Source organism: Perca fluviatilis, chromosome 1, assembly GCF_010015445.1.
Source record: "Perca fluviatilis chromosome 1, GENO_Pfluv_1.0, whole genome shotgun sequence".
In the NCBI taxonomy this organism is placed as follows: Eukaryota; Metazoa; Chordata; class Actinopteri; order Perciformes; family Percidae; genus Perca; species Perca fluviatilis.
In genome coordinates, this window is record NC_053112.1 from 26,356,248 (window position 1) to 26,376,141 (window position 19,894).

The following is a 19,894-nucleotide window of genomic DNA, read 5'->3' on the forward strand; positions in this document are numbered from 1 at the left end:
AAAAAGTTATGCACTAAAGCTTTAATCCATCTCTGGCAACATGCCTCTCTAGGTGTGCACACGCACTCAGGTTTGGTAATCGAGTGCACACCTGTTTTTGTTTTTGTTTTTTTATATATTTAGACACATTGCAAATAAATAATGTTATATAATATATACAGTAGGTGTGTGTGATGAAGAAGAAGACATACTTTATTAATCCCAGAGGGGAAATAAAAAAATGTCACTCTGTTCCTATACCTTTACACACACCCGAAATACACACACATGCAAACTGGACCTATACAAATGCATTAAATGGAGAGATGTCAGTGCTCAAGTTCATAAAGTGAACTGGCACCTCTCCAGCTACCAGTCAACACTCCTCACTCGGTCTTTACGGGGATTTGAACAGGCAACCCTGCGGTTCCCAAGTCAAGTCCCAGTGGACTGAGCTTCTGCACAGTAAGGGTGTGCCAAGTGCACCACCTCTTTCCTGACCCAGTTGGCACATGTCAACACACACTTAGCTATGGTCCACACCCTAACTACAGACAACCCACCCTTTAATTCTCTCACATACACACACACACAACACTTTATTCATCACACAGCAGAAATAATTGCCTACATAACAGGGTGTGGATGGAGAAAATGTGGGTCAATATTGATGAAAGAAAAACAAGTCCAGGCAGTGAACGCAGACACACGCACTCGCTGAACTCGTACTATACACACTAACATACACATCTACATGCCTGTGGCGCTTTCTTGATCGTCCATAGTTCAATTGTGTTTTATTCCTCCCACAGGGTGGGCTCCACCTTTCTATTCGTTGTTGTCTGGGTGGAGCTCAACTCCCTATCATTTATTCTTTCTGTTTATCTCTCACACTGCTGCCTGTTTTATGGGTCAACTGCGAAAATGTTAGTGTATTTGCGTGCCTCCATCAGTGTGTTTGTATCTTCGTCAGCTCCAGGGTGGGGTATCTTATCTGGTTGTGTGTTATCATGGGTGGGTATTATGAGTGCACCGGGGAAAGAATGGGATGGAAATGGAGAGCAGGAGGAGAGGTTAGAGAGTGGAGAGATTGAACGCTCGCTGGGCTGAAGCCAATGACCGAGTCCTGACGAACCACACTCTGCTCCAGACAGCTGATAAGACAGACAACAGAGCCAAGGCCTCTCCAGCAGCATCTATTCTTACTCTGGGTGTGGCAGCTATCTGCTACATCCAAGTTTTCTTCTTTTATTGACTAGGCTACGCCTTCCAGGTCACTCCTGCTACTTCTCTGTGTTTGATTGCTGAGGCCATGATATACAGCATTTTATGAAGTATAATGTGTTTACCCTGGATTTTAGTGTGAATTCTATGCAAAGCACTCTGCTTTTGCAAAGCACCAATTTGACATATTTTTAATTTGTCCATTAAACCTGTGGTGTTGTCATAATTTCCCCAGTTTACTTCTTGCAAAATGTTGCTGATGCAAATGCATGCATTCCCCCTGTTGGCGGCACACCTTTTGCCTGTGTTTCATGGAAGGTGTCAGGGCAGGTTGGAACAGGAAATGGACTGCTGTCTTTTTCCTGTCCCGTAGTGATGATGTCACTCTCCTCACCTCTGCCAAGTTGCAACTGGCCACTCTAGGTGGACACCACACATGAGTGGAAGGGGTGGGGAAGTCCACAAGTGGAAGGAGGGAAAAAAGGGAGAGGGAGAGAGTGGTTGATGGACGAGACAAATGTGGAATTGAATGAGAAGAAAGAGTTGAGTGTAGCGAGTAAAAAGAAAGAGCAGAAAAGAAAGGCTGTGGGTTAAGAGATTAGGAAGGAAAGAGAGAAAGGGTGTTATCAGAAAGAGAGGAACAGATGAGGGGTACTGGGTGTGCCCTTAACTTCTTTGATCACTGTTGTCAACATGTTGCAACAAAATTCACAGTTTGTCTTTCTGTTTAGTTTATAGGCTGTGTTAATCTGAAAGTCACAAATTTGATTGCGCAAACCAAAAATGTCAGGGGAATGTGTTATAATAATGATAAGTGCCCCTGTCCAAAGGATCTCTCTAATATTCCTTGATTTACTCTCTGTCTGTGTACAAACTTCTAAAATACTATGTGATTGGATCTAATAAAAGCTGGTGTGTTCCCCTCTCAGCCCCAAGCTGCAGACAGACAGTTTTTTTGTGTTGGCATGCTAAACTCCGGTTGATTTATGAGGACTATGGTTAACTGCTCCACAGATCTCTGCAGGGTAAATCCAGACAGCTAGCTAGACTATCTGTCCAATCTGAGTTTTCTGTTGCACGACCAAAACAACTTTTGAGCGTACACATGTTCCACCAAAACAAGTTGCTATTTTGCAGAGGCACCGTTGCGCCGCCCATGACGATTGTGATTGGTTTAAAGAAATGCCAATAAACCAGAGTTTTTCTCCCATCACTCCCGAATGTTGTGTGGACTAGCCAGACCTTCCTCCGCAGTGCTGTGGAGAAAGGCCTGGCAATGCGAGACTGATGTCAGTGCTGTGTTCACAACTTGTTTCTGCTGCCCTAATGTGGTCGAAGACAAAAACAGTAATTGCAGGTTTGCAAAAACAACTCAAAGTTAAAGATGGTGATTAACCAGCAGCTCTGTTCCTGCAGTTATTTTTCACACATTCCCTGCTGACTATTTAAGGTTTTCTATTTTTAAAGTATGACATGCTTATTTTGATTCATTAAGTCTAAAACAAATGATGTGAGCATTGTGTCTTTTCTGGTCACTAGATGATGAAATGCATATGGCCTGACCTGTTTAAAATAATTTATCTAAAAGTTAAGGTTTTATTTAATGAAACATTATTAATGTTTCATTAATTATGAATTAATGTTTTTTGGCTGCAGTCACAGCTACATTTACTCCTCCACACAGTTTTTATTGTAATGACAGGCTAGTTTGCCACAATGAGTGTGTGGAAGTCTATACCAGTAATGTATGAAAGTGCAGAGTACAGAAACTAAACTAAAAGGACAACGCAAAATGTACATGGCTTGGTGCTTTGTGAAGAGGGCCACACACTGACAGCTGGGTCAGGTGTTTCCAGCTACAATGACACCTCAGCTCCACACACTACACAACACAGGACCAAGACAAAGGGCTAAAAAGGGGTGTCGCATTATTGACTTGTATTGTCTGTGTATTTATGTTCGTAGCCTCAGAAAATGATCTGCAGAACAAGCGTCTGAAGCTGGACTACGAGGAAATCACACCGTGTCTGAAGGATGTCACTCTGGTCTGGGAGAAGATGCTGGGAACTCCTGCAAGGGCAAAGGTCAAGTTTGACACAGAGACCATACATGCTGCTGTTGCACAAGGTACATATTTGGCACCACAAATATATATATCAGTCCTACTTGGAATTGTTTGTTCTTTTTTAAAATCACCAGGTAGTAGCAAATATTGACCAAAGCTTAATGTATAAAGCTCCAAAACTGAAAATATGTATTGTAACATTCCTCCTTATCATCAGCCTGGGCCTTTCTGTTCTGTCCATGTTCTAGTATCCAGGACAGGAAGGTTATCTCCTCTTCTTTCGGCTTCAAACGTAAAAGGGGAGATGTAAAGTTCAGAACACACATGCACACAGAAAGGCTACTGGCAGTGGCCAATGAATAGCAGCCTATCATACTAAAGTAGCCTCAAGAGCTAGCTTCTGGGCAAGATTATGACATCACATTAAAATGGTGGTCACATAGATAGGTCAAGAATGAATCTCCACCCTCAAGGGAAAATACTGTAGAACACTGTATCGACTAACAAACTCCTCTTCGTCTGTCAGTCAGTCAAACTACTTACTGGGCTGACAAGTATTTTTACAGACAAGGTAAGGCTCCTCTGAGTAGCCTGAAATTCCTGACATAATAAAAGTCCTGACATCCGATCCCCTCATTATTAGCATACTACATGCATGGTTTGCATACTATTTGTTATATTCTTCACCTAAACAACTGTTTGAGATCTGTTCAGTTACAACATGTTAACATGTAATTTTACCTTGGTACCACCCCACCCTCTTGTCATCTCTGGCAGGTGTCCCAAGACAACATCGAGGCGAGATCTGGAAGTTTCTGTCTGAACAATACTTACTCAGGCAGACGGTCCCGTCCAGACCCCCGGCCAATCCCACTCCATACAAAGAGCTGCTAAAACAGCTCACCTCGCAGCAACATGCCATCCTCATAGATCTGGGTAACTCAGACACACAGAGAAAATATTCATGTTCTCTTTAACACATTCTTAGTTGCTTAATTTTAAAGCTATTCTGCTGTATGGTAACAACACTAAAACAAATGAATGTACAGGATACCCTGTGCACAAACACACACATATTCACTCACACATTTTAAATTTTAGAGACAATCTACAGGTCTTGAAAGTCTTTAAAACGTTCAATTCAGTTCCGTTAACAAAAGGCCTTAGAATGTATTAAAAAATTGAAGTGTCCTTTACAAAGTTAGAATTGTTTTTTGCATGTGGTTGTCGAGAGACAAACTGTTAGCTACCCCAGCTAGGAAGCTCATTGACTCATAATGGGTAAATTCTAGCAAAAACTTACATTAACTAAATTATTATTTAACTGGTTAATCCATCCTTAAAAGTTGCATCTCGGTCCATTACTAGAAATTATTGTTGGGAATTACTGACAAATATGAGATTTTTTGTAGACCTTATGGTCACAAAGTATGATTGTGGAAAAGGTATTAAATTAATTTTTTTTAAGTATTAAAAAAGTTTTTTCTTTTAAATCTTTAAAAGTCTTTTAATTTGGTGAACTCTGCAGAAACCTTGCACAGAGTACATGACAATGTACTCACACCTCATTTTAACGCTTTCACCCTTAAATGTACCCAACACCTCCCACCCAAAAACCCACACCCACACACACAAACACACACAGTACCTACACCCCACCCACATAACACTCACATTCACAACCACCCACACATCCATCCCTGTAGCACGTAACCTCCCCTGTTTTTGCTGTTGACCCTGAGTCTTTTATCTATCATGTTATTTACTCTACATCAAATTGGGTGGGGACGGAGGTAATGCCATACACAGTGACACAGTTACGAACATGGCCAAATATGAAGGTGTTATGTGCTGTAGGATAAAAACACAGTGTTTATGATACTGAAGCAGCAAAAAGGATGCAGATAGAAAATGCAGGGTAATTCAATGTCGTCTACGTCTAGTATGTAGTAGTAGTAGTAAAGAGTTTACATAAGTTAGGCAAAAGGAAGAAGGTTAACAATGTAGGCTTGTAAAGTTGAGCACTCCCACGCATTACACACACACACACGCAAACTTTCCTTCAGGCAGGGGAGGGAGTCGTGGAATTATGTTCACAGACAGAGCCCCTACAGCACATTAAACACCTACACACTGATCGTCATTGTCTTCTCCAAAGCCTCGCTGTCACACACTAAGTCAAGAAGTCAGTCAGTCCCAAAACACCCATACCTGCCAATCAACAGCCCATCTACGTAATGCAGATACGTTTTTTACAGATCAAAGGTCATTATGTTGTCATGCTTGAAAGGCACGTGACCCCTGTCCCCCATGATAGACTCCTGTAGGAGGGTCTTTGCTTAAAGCTGGGTGTTTTCATGAACATATTTGTAAGCATGACAACTTGGAATGGGTCTGCACATGCTCATGCACTGTGCTCCTTTTTACACATCAACAGCAAAGTGTGAAGTCTAGCATCCTCAGGGCAACGTTTAGCGAAGTTTATAGGCTTCTTTCAAACACATGTACACACCCAGATGCTTTGGTCTCTTACCAGGAGTATGTCAGACAAAATGAAATAAATTTACTAAAAGTTTCATCAGGTTGATCTCAGACATCAAATAGATACTTTGTCTGGCGCAGCATTTCATACTAAATATAAACAGTGCAGATCTTTCTGCAATATAGATCATATCACTCTTTTCTTCTGTCACAGGGCGCACTTTTCCAACGCATCCATATTTCCAAGCACAGCTGGGGGCAGGACAGCTGTCTCTGTATAATTTACTGAAAGCCTACTCCCTGCTGGACCCTGAGGTATCATTGGATAATTTTAGTATTCTTTCTTTCACTTTCTTTTTGCGTCTCTCTTTCTCCCCCTCCCTTGATGATTGACAAAATGGAACGGTCAACTGCTTTTTAGGCTTAAGCCTTTTCCCCCTAGCTTGTCTGTTTAGACGTCAAGTTTGTTAATGTTGTTGTTGCAGGTGGGCTACTGCCAGGGCCTGTCCTTTATTGCTGGAGTGCTGCTGTTACACATGGGGGAAGAGGACGCCTTCAACATGCTCAAATTTCTAATGTATGACGTGGGGCTTCGCAAACAGTACAGGCCTGACATGATAATCCTGCAGGTAGAATGCACACAAACACATTCACACACACATTCAGAGTCTCTTTGTCCCACAAACTGTATATAGGACACATTTACAGAATCTGTCACTCCCCTCTACATACCTTAATCTTGATCATTTCTCTCTGTTACTCACATACTTAAATTGCATCAAAGAGATGACTGCAGGTCACTATCTTTTTATATATGTCCATCCATCAATCAGTCTGTTCATCTCAAATTTCATATATATTTGAAATGTGATGCATCTCATCACTCATCACAACCCTTCTCTTTTCAGAATTTCAGAAAACATTTTCATGTTTTAACAAAAAGACACCATTGGTTTGGTTGAGATTCATACTTGATGCAAGGGGTTAACAGGAGTCCTGCCATAGAGCTTAGATCGGCCCAAAAAAATCAAGCCCGCCCGAGCACGTTGTGTCCGACACTTTTTTAACACATGGGCCGTTATAACGGACGTTCTCAACTACAATTCCAAGTTGTTTGAACTGCAGAAATCTGTTTAGAATAATGCAACAAGGACGAAGCATGTAAACTGCGCTGTTTGTTTATTCAGCACAGCAGGCCCGGTGTGATGCGTGCGAGTAGAGGAGAGACTCCGTGCATGACACGTGTTGCATTTTGTACCTGCAGCCTAACTTTTGTACACATTTGTTACTTTTATATAGCCTATATATATTTATAATATTTCTGATTATGGCACCTCGGGTCGGGCTCGGTCTCAGGCCAAGAATCTAAACTCTATCCTGCCATAGCACCGACGTGTAGTTATAGTTTGGAGCAGGTCATGCGACACATGGGTACATGTCGTGCATAGGCTCCATAGCTCTGCCATAAACCATGTATCAAATAATAAAAGCACATATAGGGCTGTGACGGTATGGATCTTTTCTTACCGTGGTAAGGAAAGCAACGTATCACCGCGATATATGGCGGTTAACCGCAACCCCACTACGAGAGTAGAGTAAGTCAGAGCAAGAATAGCTGGGTGCCTTAAGTGAGTAACATCAGTGCCTGTGTGGTCGCGCAAGAAGAGCGAGTGGTGAGAGCAGCGTATGAGTGCAGCTGTGAGGAAAAGCGAGAGGAAAATGAGGTAGCAAACACAATGCAAAGTGAGTTAAAAATTAACAATAAAACTAAAAGTTTCTCAAGACACGTGGCTTCATATGTTTTCAATACTGCCGGTAAAGTAAAAAGCATTGGCTTACTTGCTGTAATTTACGGTTGCGCTGCTTTCTCTCCTTTCCGCTGATCTATTTCACAGACAGTTCAGAAAGCTCTATTGTCATGTATGCAGTGTAAGTGTATTGGTAAAACACTGCAGCGGTAATGTGTCCACCTCAGCTGAGAACGAAGAAATGTCTGGCTGAGTCCTTCTCTTCCCTACCATGTATTATATTAATCCGAACGTTACCTGTAAATATCACAAGTACTCAAGCCTAGACATAATTCATAAAAATCAGACACACAAAAGAAATCCCCCATACAGACTGTCAAAGCTTGTGCAAAGCTGAAGTGACGAGCAACTTCAGTTGTTTTTCTCCATAATCTCTTGAATATAGGATAGAAGACAGTCAATGATGATAACTAAACAATGATTATTCTGTTCATTATATTTCATATCACACGACATATGCACTCCTGTAACTAACAGCAAAACATTTTTATTAATTAAATACATTTAAAAAATGCGGTGATGATGTTGTCACCACGATAGTGGCACGTCACCGCCGGTATTGCGGTGATGTGGCTATCGTCACAGCCCTAAGCACATGTACTCTTCACCACATGCTCCCAGTCAGACCTACATAAACAATCTCTGGTATGTTGTTCATGTCAGATTCAGATGTACCAGTTGTCGCGGCTGCTCCACGACTACCACCGGGATCTTTACAGCCACCTAGAGCAGCAGGAGATTGGACCCAGCTTATACGCCACCCCCTGGTTTCTCACCGCCTTTGCCTCACACTTCCCCCTCGGCTTCGTGGCCAGAGTGTTCGGTAAGCTTTGGGAGCTGCGTATGTATCTACACTCATACCTTGTTCTACTTGGCCGCCACACTGTTTGTAGATGTAGGACAGAAGCAGGATGTTGGGGAGGATTGTCTCCACTTCCTAGTCAACTTTTCTAATTAAATCTTGAACCAAAAGTGATGGAAGGGGGAGTGGGGAGTGGTTGGAGTAAGATAAAAAAGCAAGAGGAAATACAAGTTGTAGAAAGCACAATACAAGGAATCTAATAATTTTGGCAGTGAGGCAAAGAAGATGGGAGTGGCATTTCATATTGTTAACGTATAACTGAAATTTTATAATGATTCTTTGGAATGAGACACACAACAGAGACACATTTGAGATTTAATCTGTCTTTGCCAGGTAGAGGCTGTTTCCTCTTTTATCATTTGTGTAAATACCATCACACCCACAGTAGTATATGTCTTTCTCTTTAATGTATTTGCTTGCCTCATTCCTTTCTTTCTGTTGTTTTCATGCCTAATTTCTTACATAGTGCTCAGTCAGCCATCAAGACTCCATGGCTCCTCGTGCTTATCTGAGCATAACGCTGTGTGTGTGTGTGTGTGTGTGTGTGTGTGTGTGTGTGTGTGTGTGTGTGTGTGTGTGTGTGTGTGTGTGTGTGTGTGTGTGTGTGTGTGTGTGTGTGTGTGTGTGTGTGTGTGTGTGTGGGCGTCATCACAGCATAATACAGTATGTGGGGCTCCACAACGGCGCTCCCATTCCTTTATCTGTTGTATGATCTCATGCAATCCTGCCTAACCCCACCTTAATACATTCAAAGCATGCACAAAAATGCACACACCTACTCCGTCTCTGGCCTATATTTATGTTTGCTTTAACCTTTTTGTTGACGTCAAAGCATCTTTCATTTAAAAAACTCTTTAAGTCACCAATCAACACAGTAAGCTGTGCTGTGAGCTTCTGTCATTATTTATTTTACTGTTGCGTAATTTTAAAAAAGCTGTCACGTCAGGGCCTAACCGATTATTTTTCTTTCTTCTTTTGTAACCTTTAACACTCCTCTTTTGTCTTCTGTCAGATATGTTGTTCCTGCAGGGGTCAGAGGTCATCTTTAAGGTGGCCTTGAGCCTGCTGGGGAGCCACAAGCCTCTGATCCTGCAGCATGAGAACCTGGAGTCCATAGTGGACTTCATCAAGACCACACTGCCCAACCTGGGCCTGGTGCAGATGGAGAAAACCATCAACCAGGTTAGAATAAGAAACAGTCAGTAATGTGTAACTTCCCCTTTAATCACTGGACTGCCTAACTGGAATACAATACAAAGTTTGTATGGGCCTGATGTTATTTATTGTCATTTTGGGGATTATAGTAAAGTGTTTGAATTGCATTACCTCCTATTGTTGGTAATATCCTGGGAAAGCAAGCATAATTAATCTAGCAATTGCTAAAGAATAAGTCAAGTCATTACTTTTATTATATTTTTCATATTGTGACCAACTCCCATGAAAATACCAAAACCAGCAATGTGTTAGTTCGTTGATACTTTTAAATGGGTTTGTATATATATATATAACATTAAATTTTTAAGAAATGCTCCTTAAGATGCCTGCTGCAGTTTTAGAGAAATATTAATGAAACAGGAGTAAATGGTGGATTTGTTGGGGTCTGTTTTCAGCCAAAGATTAAAGGGATAATCCAGTGATTTAGTAGTGCACTTCCATATAGCCAGGGGACTAACTGATTAAAAAGAGAATGAGCAGCATAGACTTAAATATATACTGACTTTTAGTCTCTGGTTTGTCTCTAGTAAATCTTGACAGCATCTTAAATATACAATATCATCAAACTTATCATTTAGCTCAACATTCACATACAGCAGCGATTTTCACACTGCTGTCAACTTTTGGGAGGTTGAATGAATTTGCATTGTTTCGGGAACTAGTGGATCAGTAACCTGACTCTTGAATCCTGTATGTCTTTGTATAAATATGCAATGTTACTGTTCTCAGTGAACTATTAAACTTCCCTCGGTTCACTAAACAGATGTTTCATCATAAGATCAGATATTACAGCTCATGGCAGTGATAAAGAGACAATATAATTGCTTTATGACAAAAAATAAATAAATGGAAAATGATATTCCGCCTGAGTGACAGATGCTATTAATGTGAACCACACCCTCTCTTTTAACAGTGATGATGGCAGCTGATGGGTGGAGTGTCAGTGGAGTAATCTAACCTTTACCTCATGCGTCAGCGTTTGTGGTTAAAAAATAACAAAACAGGAAAACTACCATATGTCAATAACATCAGGAACACATGTTGAATGACTCAGTCATGATCAGACTTGTGTAAACTTGTTTTTGAGTCAGTTTCATAAAGTAAAGTGATGTAAAGATGGAACATTTTCCATTGATTTTTACAGTAACATAAGTTGTCAAGGGCCTTGAGATGGGAAGAACTGACATAAGTTTCATAAGAGTCAAAGACATGTAGCTACTCTATAGTTTGGAAAGTATGCATTTTCCAAATTGTTTGCATACAATAGTAAAAGGGTGTTGAGTCATGCTCTAGCTTGCTGGTAATTAATCTCAGGTGCCACTTATCCATGTCAGGTTGTCTATAGGTTACCTGTGGTGTGACATATAGTTTCACATTTAAAAAAACAAGTAGTGTACTTAGAGGATATTTGGAGCTGTACTATATGCAATAAATGTCTCCACTGTTTATTTTTTTATATGCAATCATAAGCAATTTGTAAGTACAGGACAACAACAATCTGCTAAATCTGTGTAATTTGTGACATGAAAAAGTAAACCCTTTTAAGAGTTAGCTTTATAGTTTGGCCATCATTCCTATCAGTAATGATAACATTGTACTCACCAAGTTAGATTGCTGAGATCTGAATGCAAGGTGCCATTGGTATTGTATAAGGAAGTCGTACGAGGAAAGAAACACAAACACACAGGTTAGCCAAACTTACTTGGAAGAGAAAAAGAAAGCTTATTTTACTAATACCACCATGTTATTATTACTACCTGTCTGGTATGAATACCTTGGCCTTTTGTACCATGCTATAGTTGTACAATAAGGAATAGTTACCAACATTTCTGGTTCGCTCATGTCGGCTTTTATTTACAAATAAAGTGGTGAAAATAATCTTGCTAAAATACCAAAATAAAAATCTTGTTTGCATATTTCCTTTATGAACAAATAGTGTCCTTAAAAAAGTAAAGAACAACAAAAGTATCTGGAGTCCAGGGCTATGACAAATGCAAACAAAAATGAAAAATTGAAAGCACTCAGTCCTGAGTATAATAAAAAGCCTTTAATATTGCCCAGCTGACACCAACGCATTCTGTCTATAAACCAAAACCCTGACAAAAACTTTCAGCCATAACGTGTTGTTTTAAATATTGTTTGGATCTACCTAAATTTGCTTGTTTACATCCTTATTGTTTCTTGCCCTGACAGACTTCATCGTAGCTTTGTCACGTTCATAGATCCCAGCAATTCTTTTGGTGAGGTAAATGTTATCATAATGGATAGAAATGATGGCCGAACTACAGAGATAAATTATGATACGTCATAATAATCCAGAGTTTTCCTTTAAACATTAATGTTATCACATGCAAAAAGGTTCTTGTGTTCCAAACATCTTTTTTTGTTCATATTTAGAAAACAATTGTTCAGTTGTTGCTCGTATTAACGATTATAAATCCAAAGGATGTGTTATACAATCATCAATAAGTAAGTGAAAAACAGGAAAAGTTAACAACGTATAAAATGAGGCAGGGAAAAAAGCAGAAAAGGGCAAGAAAGAGTCTAGATGAGATGTCTAGATAGGATTAAGGACTTAGTTTTCTAAAGTATATTACATTTTCTCTAAATGTAAGGCGTTGATTAGGTAATGCAGCCACATTTTAGTGGTTGGTAAAGTACAGTACATTTCTAATATGCAAGTATTCATTTTTTTATAGGAAAAAAAGAGAAGAAAAGAGTTTTGTTTTATATAAATGTCAAGATTTTTATATTGTTACCGCACATTGTAAGCACTTTGTATGTTCATTAGGTTTGTCAGATGGACATGTCCAAGCAGCTCCAGGCCTACGAGGTGGAGTACCATGTCTTGCAGGATGAGTTGCTGGACACACCCACGACCCTCAACCAACAACAGCGAGCCGCACAGCTGGAGAGGACCAATCAGAGCCTCCGACAGCAAAACCTCGACCTGCTTGAGGAGCTACAGGTACACATGCGCGCACGCACACACACACACACACACACACACACAAATACAGGCACGTTATCTTCTATTTTACTATAATTTTTCAACCATCACTCTCCCTCAGGTGTCGCACGCTCGCATCTGCAGCCTGGAGAGCCGAGTGGATGCTTTGGCCCAGTCGGAGGCCCAGCTGAGGGACCACGTTTCGGCACTGGAGGAGGAGAAGAAGCATTTGTTTAGCACCGTCACACGCCTCCAGGACCTCCTCACCAGCCTCGGCATACACACCACCCCTGATGGACACGCCCCCCCCCACCCTCTGAAAGACACAGTCACAACGACAGCAAAGATGGAAGACAGAGAGGGTCTGGCGAGCAGGACTGATGACTCCCTTCCCCACTCTTTGGTTCTTCCAGAGGGTTCATAACTGCACATACATTTTTCCAAATGGTAAGGTCGCCTAGACGAGGAATCATTTGTGGAAGGCCCAGGAAGAGAAGGTCGAGTGAGACGTAAAGATGACTCCCTACCTCGACCTTTATCCTCTTCCCGGCTCCAGAATGTTTTAATAAGAAGAGAAAATCCTAAGGTAGTTGGACCTAAAACAGAGAGGAGAAGAATGGAAATGTAACAAAAATGGGGATTAAAAAAAATAAAAGAGAAAGAAAAACAAAGGATGGCACCCTTGAGTATTATCCCAAAAAGCAAGACTGCCCACTTCCCGCTCTTTAATAAATATAAAAAGAAAATGTGATTTGAACAACAATCCCCAAAGGTAGCACTGTCCCACTGGGCCCCTAATGTAAAAACAAAACAGTTACATTTGCCCCTGTTGTTGTATGTATGTTTGTGTCTTTGAATGTCTGTCAGTGTCTTCACTCATGTGTTTTAGTCTCTTGTGTTGGATGCAACAAGGCTAAAATAGCCAAAGAATGTCATCAATATGAAACAAGTTTGAACAAAGAATCAGATCCTGAAACAACATGTTATGGATCACACTTACACATAACAAGTAAGTAATACAAAGATGAAATATTTCCAAAGAAAAAATAGGAGAAGTGCAAGAAGAAAATGAGATGAAGGGATGCGTGTGTTTTTCTATTATATAAGCTAAATGATTTCAGACAGATCTTAGATGGTGGTGTTAAAATTCAGATGTCAAAGGGGAACTATTTTTGATATCTCCTCCCTATTTCTAGGCTTCCATAGTTTTGTTTCCTGGTCCTGTACACTTTAAACTTTAGTTGCTGTACCTCGCAGGAAGAGTAACACAATAAATCCAGTCCATTTCACATCCTGTTTTTTCCCCTTTGAATACACGTCAATCCGTCTGTGTAGAAAGGGAAATAGATGCAGTTTAAGCAGAAGACTTTAGCTGTGGGGTGACCTCTAGCTCACCCAGTAAGCGCGTGCTCCTCGTGTAGGCTGAGGCCTTTGCAGCGGCTCGGGTTCGAATCCAACCTGCAGCCCTTTGCTGAGTATAATCCCCCAGTCTCTCTCCCACCTTTCCTGTCTATTCACTGTCACTCTGAAGTAAAAGGGGGGAAAAAGCCCCCCAAAAATACTCTTTAAATAAAAGAAAACTTTAGCTGTGCTTTTCTAGAGGGAAGTACAGAATGCTACAGATCAATTGATTTAAAGTACTTCAAAACACACTTATCTCTGAAACTTCAAACAGGAAACCTCTGCTGTTGAGACAATCTGTCAGCTATGAGTCATGTACTGTATTCAACACTGAATTCCTTCAACCTGAGATGCAGCTTGGTGTGTTTGGATGCGAGTCTCTAAATGTGTGTCTGTGTGCTTGTGCACTTCACTGATGGCAACAAATCTGTTGATTTACACTGTAAAGATATTTTGCTTTTACTCCTGACTCTCCTTGCACATGTGTTTTGTTTTAATTGATTATTAATATTATTGTTATCCTGTACTTTAAAATACATTTCATATCCTTTCAGCACTTCTGTGTTCTGTCACACTTTGGTGTGTGTGTGTGTGTGTGTGTGTGTGTGTGTGTGTGTGTGTGTGTGTGTGTGTGTGTGTGTGTGTGTGTGTGTGTGTGTGTGTGTGTGTTTACCTGCATACAGTTTGGACCCATGTGTATCAGGCTGTTAATGACTGTGTAGATTGTGCCACCACCTGTCTACAACACGCCAGACACTTTGAATGCCACAGGCTTGATAGAAGGAGTTGAGGAAAAGGCATGTTGGGGCAAGTTGGGGCTCTGTTTGTATCCATGTATGTGGGTGTGTACACAACAGAAAAAGCAACAACAGCAGAACCTCAGCCAAAGAAAATCAAAAAAATACACAATGAAACAGAATTTGGCAAAAAGAGATTTTTTACTTCCACTGCTAAATGGCCACAGTTTTTCCTGGTGATCGTGTCTTTTGGTTTTGTTATTTGGAAGACAGCATTTCCTTGAAGTCCAGCTCAATGTAGTATGTGATTACACACACAGCTACCAGCAAGATATTTTTCTCCTCACATTCCTAAACCTGTTTGAGGACCTCTGAGTGCATCCATTAGTCGACCAGCTGATCAGGGTGGAGCCGCCTATACATCAGCATGTTTCTGTGTGATCACATAATCATAACTAACCAAAGTAACTATGATGAAGGCTATTACTTGATATTTTATACAGTTTACAGTGCTGTTAAATGATGGTAAATTAACCAGCTTGTATTTTTAAAAACAAAATATTAAAGTGTGACATTTACAAAGACAAAGTTTCCACACAGTTGCTCTAAGAGGTTATCTCTGAACAAGAGTTAAAGCCTCTCTATTGGCTAATTTCCACCCTCCTCTGTCCCTGTTTTTACAGTTTGTATACAGGCAATCAACAGATGTTTTTTTTGTTGGTCTGGGCTCTTAAACCTAGTGGATCCTAGTGGCCTGAGGGTAGAAGTTCTTCCTGAGCCTCTCAGTGCTGGCCTGGTGTATCCGGTGCTTTCTTCACAACCTCAACGGAGAGAAAAGGCTGCCAGGGTGGTTGGGATCTTTAATGATTCTCCTAGAATTTTCTTGCAGCGCCTGGTGTAAATATCCTTTAGGCAGTCCTGTTCGGTGCTGTTTCCGTACCGGACAGTGAGGTTCCCCATTAGGACATTCTCGATGATGCAGGATTAGAAATTCCTCAGTATTTGAGTGGATACCTGGAATTTCCTAAGACGTCTGAGGTGAAACCGTCTCTGGCTTTCTTCTCTCCCCACTGAGTCAGTACAGTACAGACCCTCGGTGATGTGGACACCAAGGTACTTAAAGCTGTCCTCCCTCTTCACGAGGATCTGTTGATATTAAGAGGGGTGTAGTTCCTTCCCTGCTTATTCCCAAAACCCACTATCATCTCTTTAGACCTGCTGACATTAATGAAAAGGTTACTGTCCTGGCACCAGCAGGTCAGGTACTTCTTTCAGGTAGGCCTTTTCATTGTTGTCTGTGATCAGGCCCACCACAGTTGTGTCATCAGCAAACTTGATTATGGTGTTAGAGTCGGTAGCGGCTACACAGTCGTGTGTGTACAGGGAGTACAGCAGCAGACTCAAAACACAGCCCTGGGGTGCTCCGGTGTTAATGGTGGAAGAGGTGTGTCTGTGGAATGATTTAACTGTAGTTTTTTGGTACAGTTGATTCTGTTGTTTTACTAATTAAATCCACCATAGTTAATCCATTGATGTCATCGGTGACGTCAACGGTGATGCCCTGAAACGTGCTCCAGGCTGCATGTAGTGCAGACTTTTATGGCAGCCTCTGATTGGCCTGACAATTTTCTGACCTCTCAAGTCACTTGGGGCATGCGTCGTTGTACAGTATGCATTGCATTGTGGGACAAAAGTGTCCATTTAACAGCATATTCAAAAACCAAGTGTTGCACATACACTGTCTGCATATCTACTGTCACAATCAAATAAAGGCAAAAGTAATAAAAAATGTATGTTAGCTACTGACTCCCTGACAGCTCCAGAAATGTTTTACTCTATAATTGACATTTGACCTGCCCTGCTCTGCCCCATGGATGAGAGCAAAATGAAAGACTTTCCCTACAGGGATCAACAAAAGAAGTACATTGTTATTAACCATAAACCATAATTCAAGCTGTCAGTGAACTCCTGCACAGATCACTCTGCTTTAAAGACAACTAAAGTCTTGATCCAAACAAAACACTCCTGCTGAATGGAGATTTCCATGAAGCAGCAACAAAGGGAGTCAAGTTCTTTACATAACACCCAAAAGCCCAACACGACCTCTAATGAGAATAAACTGCATGACTGCTTAATACGTGGCTACACCCTGCAGATCACAACCATCACCAGCTTCGTGGAGGCTTGATGCAGCTAATCTGTGATGATCTCTTAGACGCTTATGTGGATTTCTTTTTTAAACTACATAACCCTCTTTGATCGAGCAGCCCTGCCCATCTCGTGTGTGCCTTTGTTAAAGACTCTGAACACCCACACAGGTGATTTAAGTTATTGTGGCTGATTAGACTCTGCTCATGTTAAAGTAGGGTCGGAGCTTAGAAGGGTATTTATTAGGTCACACATCTTTTTTTACCAGTAAAAATAATGGTGTCATTTTCCCGCCCTAACAGGGGCAACAAAGCTAACAAGAGGTTAAGGGAGATGTCAATCAACCAGTCTATACGTGTGTGTGTGTGTGTGTGTGTGTGTGTGTGTGTGTGTGTGTGTGTGTGTGTGTGTGTGTGTGTGTGTGTGTGTGTACATGTCTGCACCTGCTGTATCAGAGCTCCTACTGTACAGGTTGAAAAGGGCACAAACATCTTGTCTATTCAGGAGCGATGGCTTCTCGCATGACTGGTTAAAACTCAGCATCTGTGGAAACATTTTCTTAATTCTCTGGTTGAGTGAACCAAGAGGGAACAGGATCACCCGTAGTCTAGGGTGCACTATGTGTAAACAGAGCGTATGTGTACAGTACAGTGTGTGGGTCTACAGTATGTGTGTGTGTGTGTGTGTGTTTATGTGTCTCTCTCTGCCAGGCCAAGCAGACTGCCAGGGGTTAGGCCGCTGCCCGGAGTTTTGTTTTATTTGACTTGGCATCTGTTTACCCTTCAACACTTCACCTCAGGCCTGCCCTGCACCGAGCTGTACCACATGTCTGTAACCTAACCATGATCCAACACACTCTGAGTCAGACTGAGAGATGGAATAAATAAGTAGTTTCAGGGCAGTATATGTGTGTGATATATCAGAGGTTATCGTGCACCATTGCACCGGGGACACTACAGCGAGCATAAACCTAGTTTTGTAAAGAGGAGGGGGGGAAAAAACAAGATGGCTGCAGCTGATTTCTGTTGAAGTACTATTTTCAAATTGTGATGGGAACAACAGCAGCACTCATCCACAGACCTACTGATGCTACACAATCGCAGCTCAGGCTTTTCTCAAATCACTCCCTACTTACCCACTTCCACTCCAATTGCGCATTCACGTGGAAGGGCCCCCATATTAATTAAGTGCCATCCAACCATCCAACAGCGATCTACAGCGATGCTGACTTACTGACCCCATGTGTTCGTCGTGGAAAATAGACTAACTAAGATAGACATTTAATATTGTCATACAGACATCATCAACTTAAAGCAACACTAGGTAACTTTTCCCGCTTCGGTCCCCCTACAGGTTGGAAGCAGAATTGTCCATTTCATTACATTGTCCAGTTCATTCGAACTACAGATCCGCTACCCGATCTGGCAAACTTGCATAATGTAATGTAATGGACAATTCCGCTTCCAACCTGTAGGGGGACCAAAGCGGGAAAAGTTACCGAGTGTTGCTTTAAAGCTTTAGTGCGTAACTTTTTTTACATTAATGAACGTCCGTCACAAGATAATTACCTCTTCTGAAGAGTCCGTCATGTTTTTTTAATCCTCCGTGTCCTCCTTAGCTACTAGCAACTGTATGGAGGAGGGGTGGGGGCGGCGTGCGATTACAGAAGACTTGTGTCATGTGGATGCAACAAAAGTGGTGTTGTCATTACTTAGAATTCCTCATGGGGGCGAAAGAAACTATGCACTATAGGTTTAAAGGTTCAATTGTATTTAGAATCACACATACCCTTCTCTAGTCTAGAAAACAAAACCCAAGCAGCTTATAAACACAAAATAAAAATAAAAATGCCACCAAAGAAGCTTTGGAGTAAGTTTTATTTTTCTCCATAGGTAACAGTTGCCGCTTCCGAAAGATACTGAAATGAAACCATGGTTACGAAAAGTTACAACAGTTCCTGTTTCCGCTAGAGAGAGGGAAGTTCTCCCCGAAGCTTGCCCGCTGTATACCCTTTACCTTAATGAAGGGAGCTATGCTGCTAGCAGGATGTCTCTATCAGCTCACCTTTACACACCAATAAAAAAAATATTTTATGTGGTGTATATAAAGTAATTCAGGTGGGTGTAGTAATGAATGATGCTGTGTTAAAAGAAACGTAAGAGCACATTAAGCGCTAAGATGAGAGTGCACTGGTTAGTACAAAAGGTCGAACAGTGTCAGTAACAGCTCATAAAGCACTACAGCTGCAGTAAATCTTGATGAGCAGCTACTTTACCTGAAGCACCTGGATAATTCAGAGTGATGGAGGCCATAAAGTAATGTCAGCTCCTGATTATACTGTACCTGCCCTTTTCACTGTACTTTCATTCTGACATCAGTCTTAGCTGTTGATTCTTTAAAATAAGAATGAATAAATGTATGTTTTGATAACGGTAGTGATTTTACAGCTTTTTTTTAGGGTGTACTCAACCTATGGTTCGATCTTGGGGAAACCTTTACTGTACAGGTACTGCATTTCATATTAGAAACACTAGTAAACGGTAGAAGCTGCAGTCTACATTAAGTCTTTTGTATCTTTATTATCTGTTGTATTGTTTTACAAGAAGCAAACAAATCCACAAATGAAATAAGAAATGCTGAAAACAAGTTAAAGCCTGGAATTTAAAGTATCTGCAATGTTGTTATTAGCATTATAACTAAACTATTTATGTTTGATGGACGATGTTAGAAACTTCCACCACCACAAACACCCATATATCAATATTTTCACTCAAGCAGTACAAAATCGTATTTGTTTTAACTGACACATTTTTAAATACTGAAAAATTGCGCAGCCCACCTAGACACCAGGCCAATATACGCTTGACATATGAAATACTTATTTTTTAAGCTTTGAATTTTTATCCTTTGCATTTCTTATTTTACACTCAAATTCTAATTAATATTCAGTATTGCACACCATTTTTCTTACTGTCAGTGTGTCACTGTGCATTTCATTGCACATGAGCCTGTGGCAAATGAAAC

The 19,894-nt window shown here is 41.0% G+C and overlaps 1 protein-coding gene across 8 annotated transcripts in view; it reads left to right on the forward strand.

The window, feature by feature from the left end:
• Positions 1–13,360, forward strand: part of tbc1d1 (TBC1 (tre-2/USP6, BUB2, cdc16) domain family, member 1) — a 52,967-nt gene extending 39,607 nt beyond the window's left edge. For all 8 annotated transcript variants that reach the window (XM_039795347.1, XM_039795339.1, XM_039795357.1 and 5 more), the window contains 8 exons: positions 3,169–3,330; positions 4,046–4,204; positions 5,964–6,064; positions 6,235–6,378; positions 8,221–8,380; positions 9,432–9,601; positions 12,426–12,602; positions 12,706–13,360. In XM_039795347.1, the coding sequence (XP_039651281.1) occupies positions 3,169–3,330; positions 4,046–4,204; positions 5,964–6,064; positions 6,235–6,378; positions 8,221–8,380; positions 9,432–9,601; positions 12,426–12,602; positions 12,706–13,008 (1,376 nt within the window). In that variant the 3' untranslated portion in view covers positions 13,009–13,360. The remainder of the gene's footprint in view (positions 1–3,168; positions 3,331–4,045; positions 4,205–5,963; positions 6,065–6,234; positions 6,379–8,220; positions 8,381–9,431; positions 9,602–12,425; positions 12,603–12,705) is intronic.
• Positions 13,361–19,894: the final 6,534 nt, after the last annotated feature.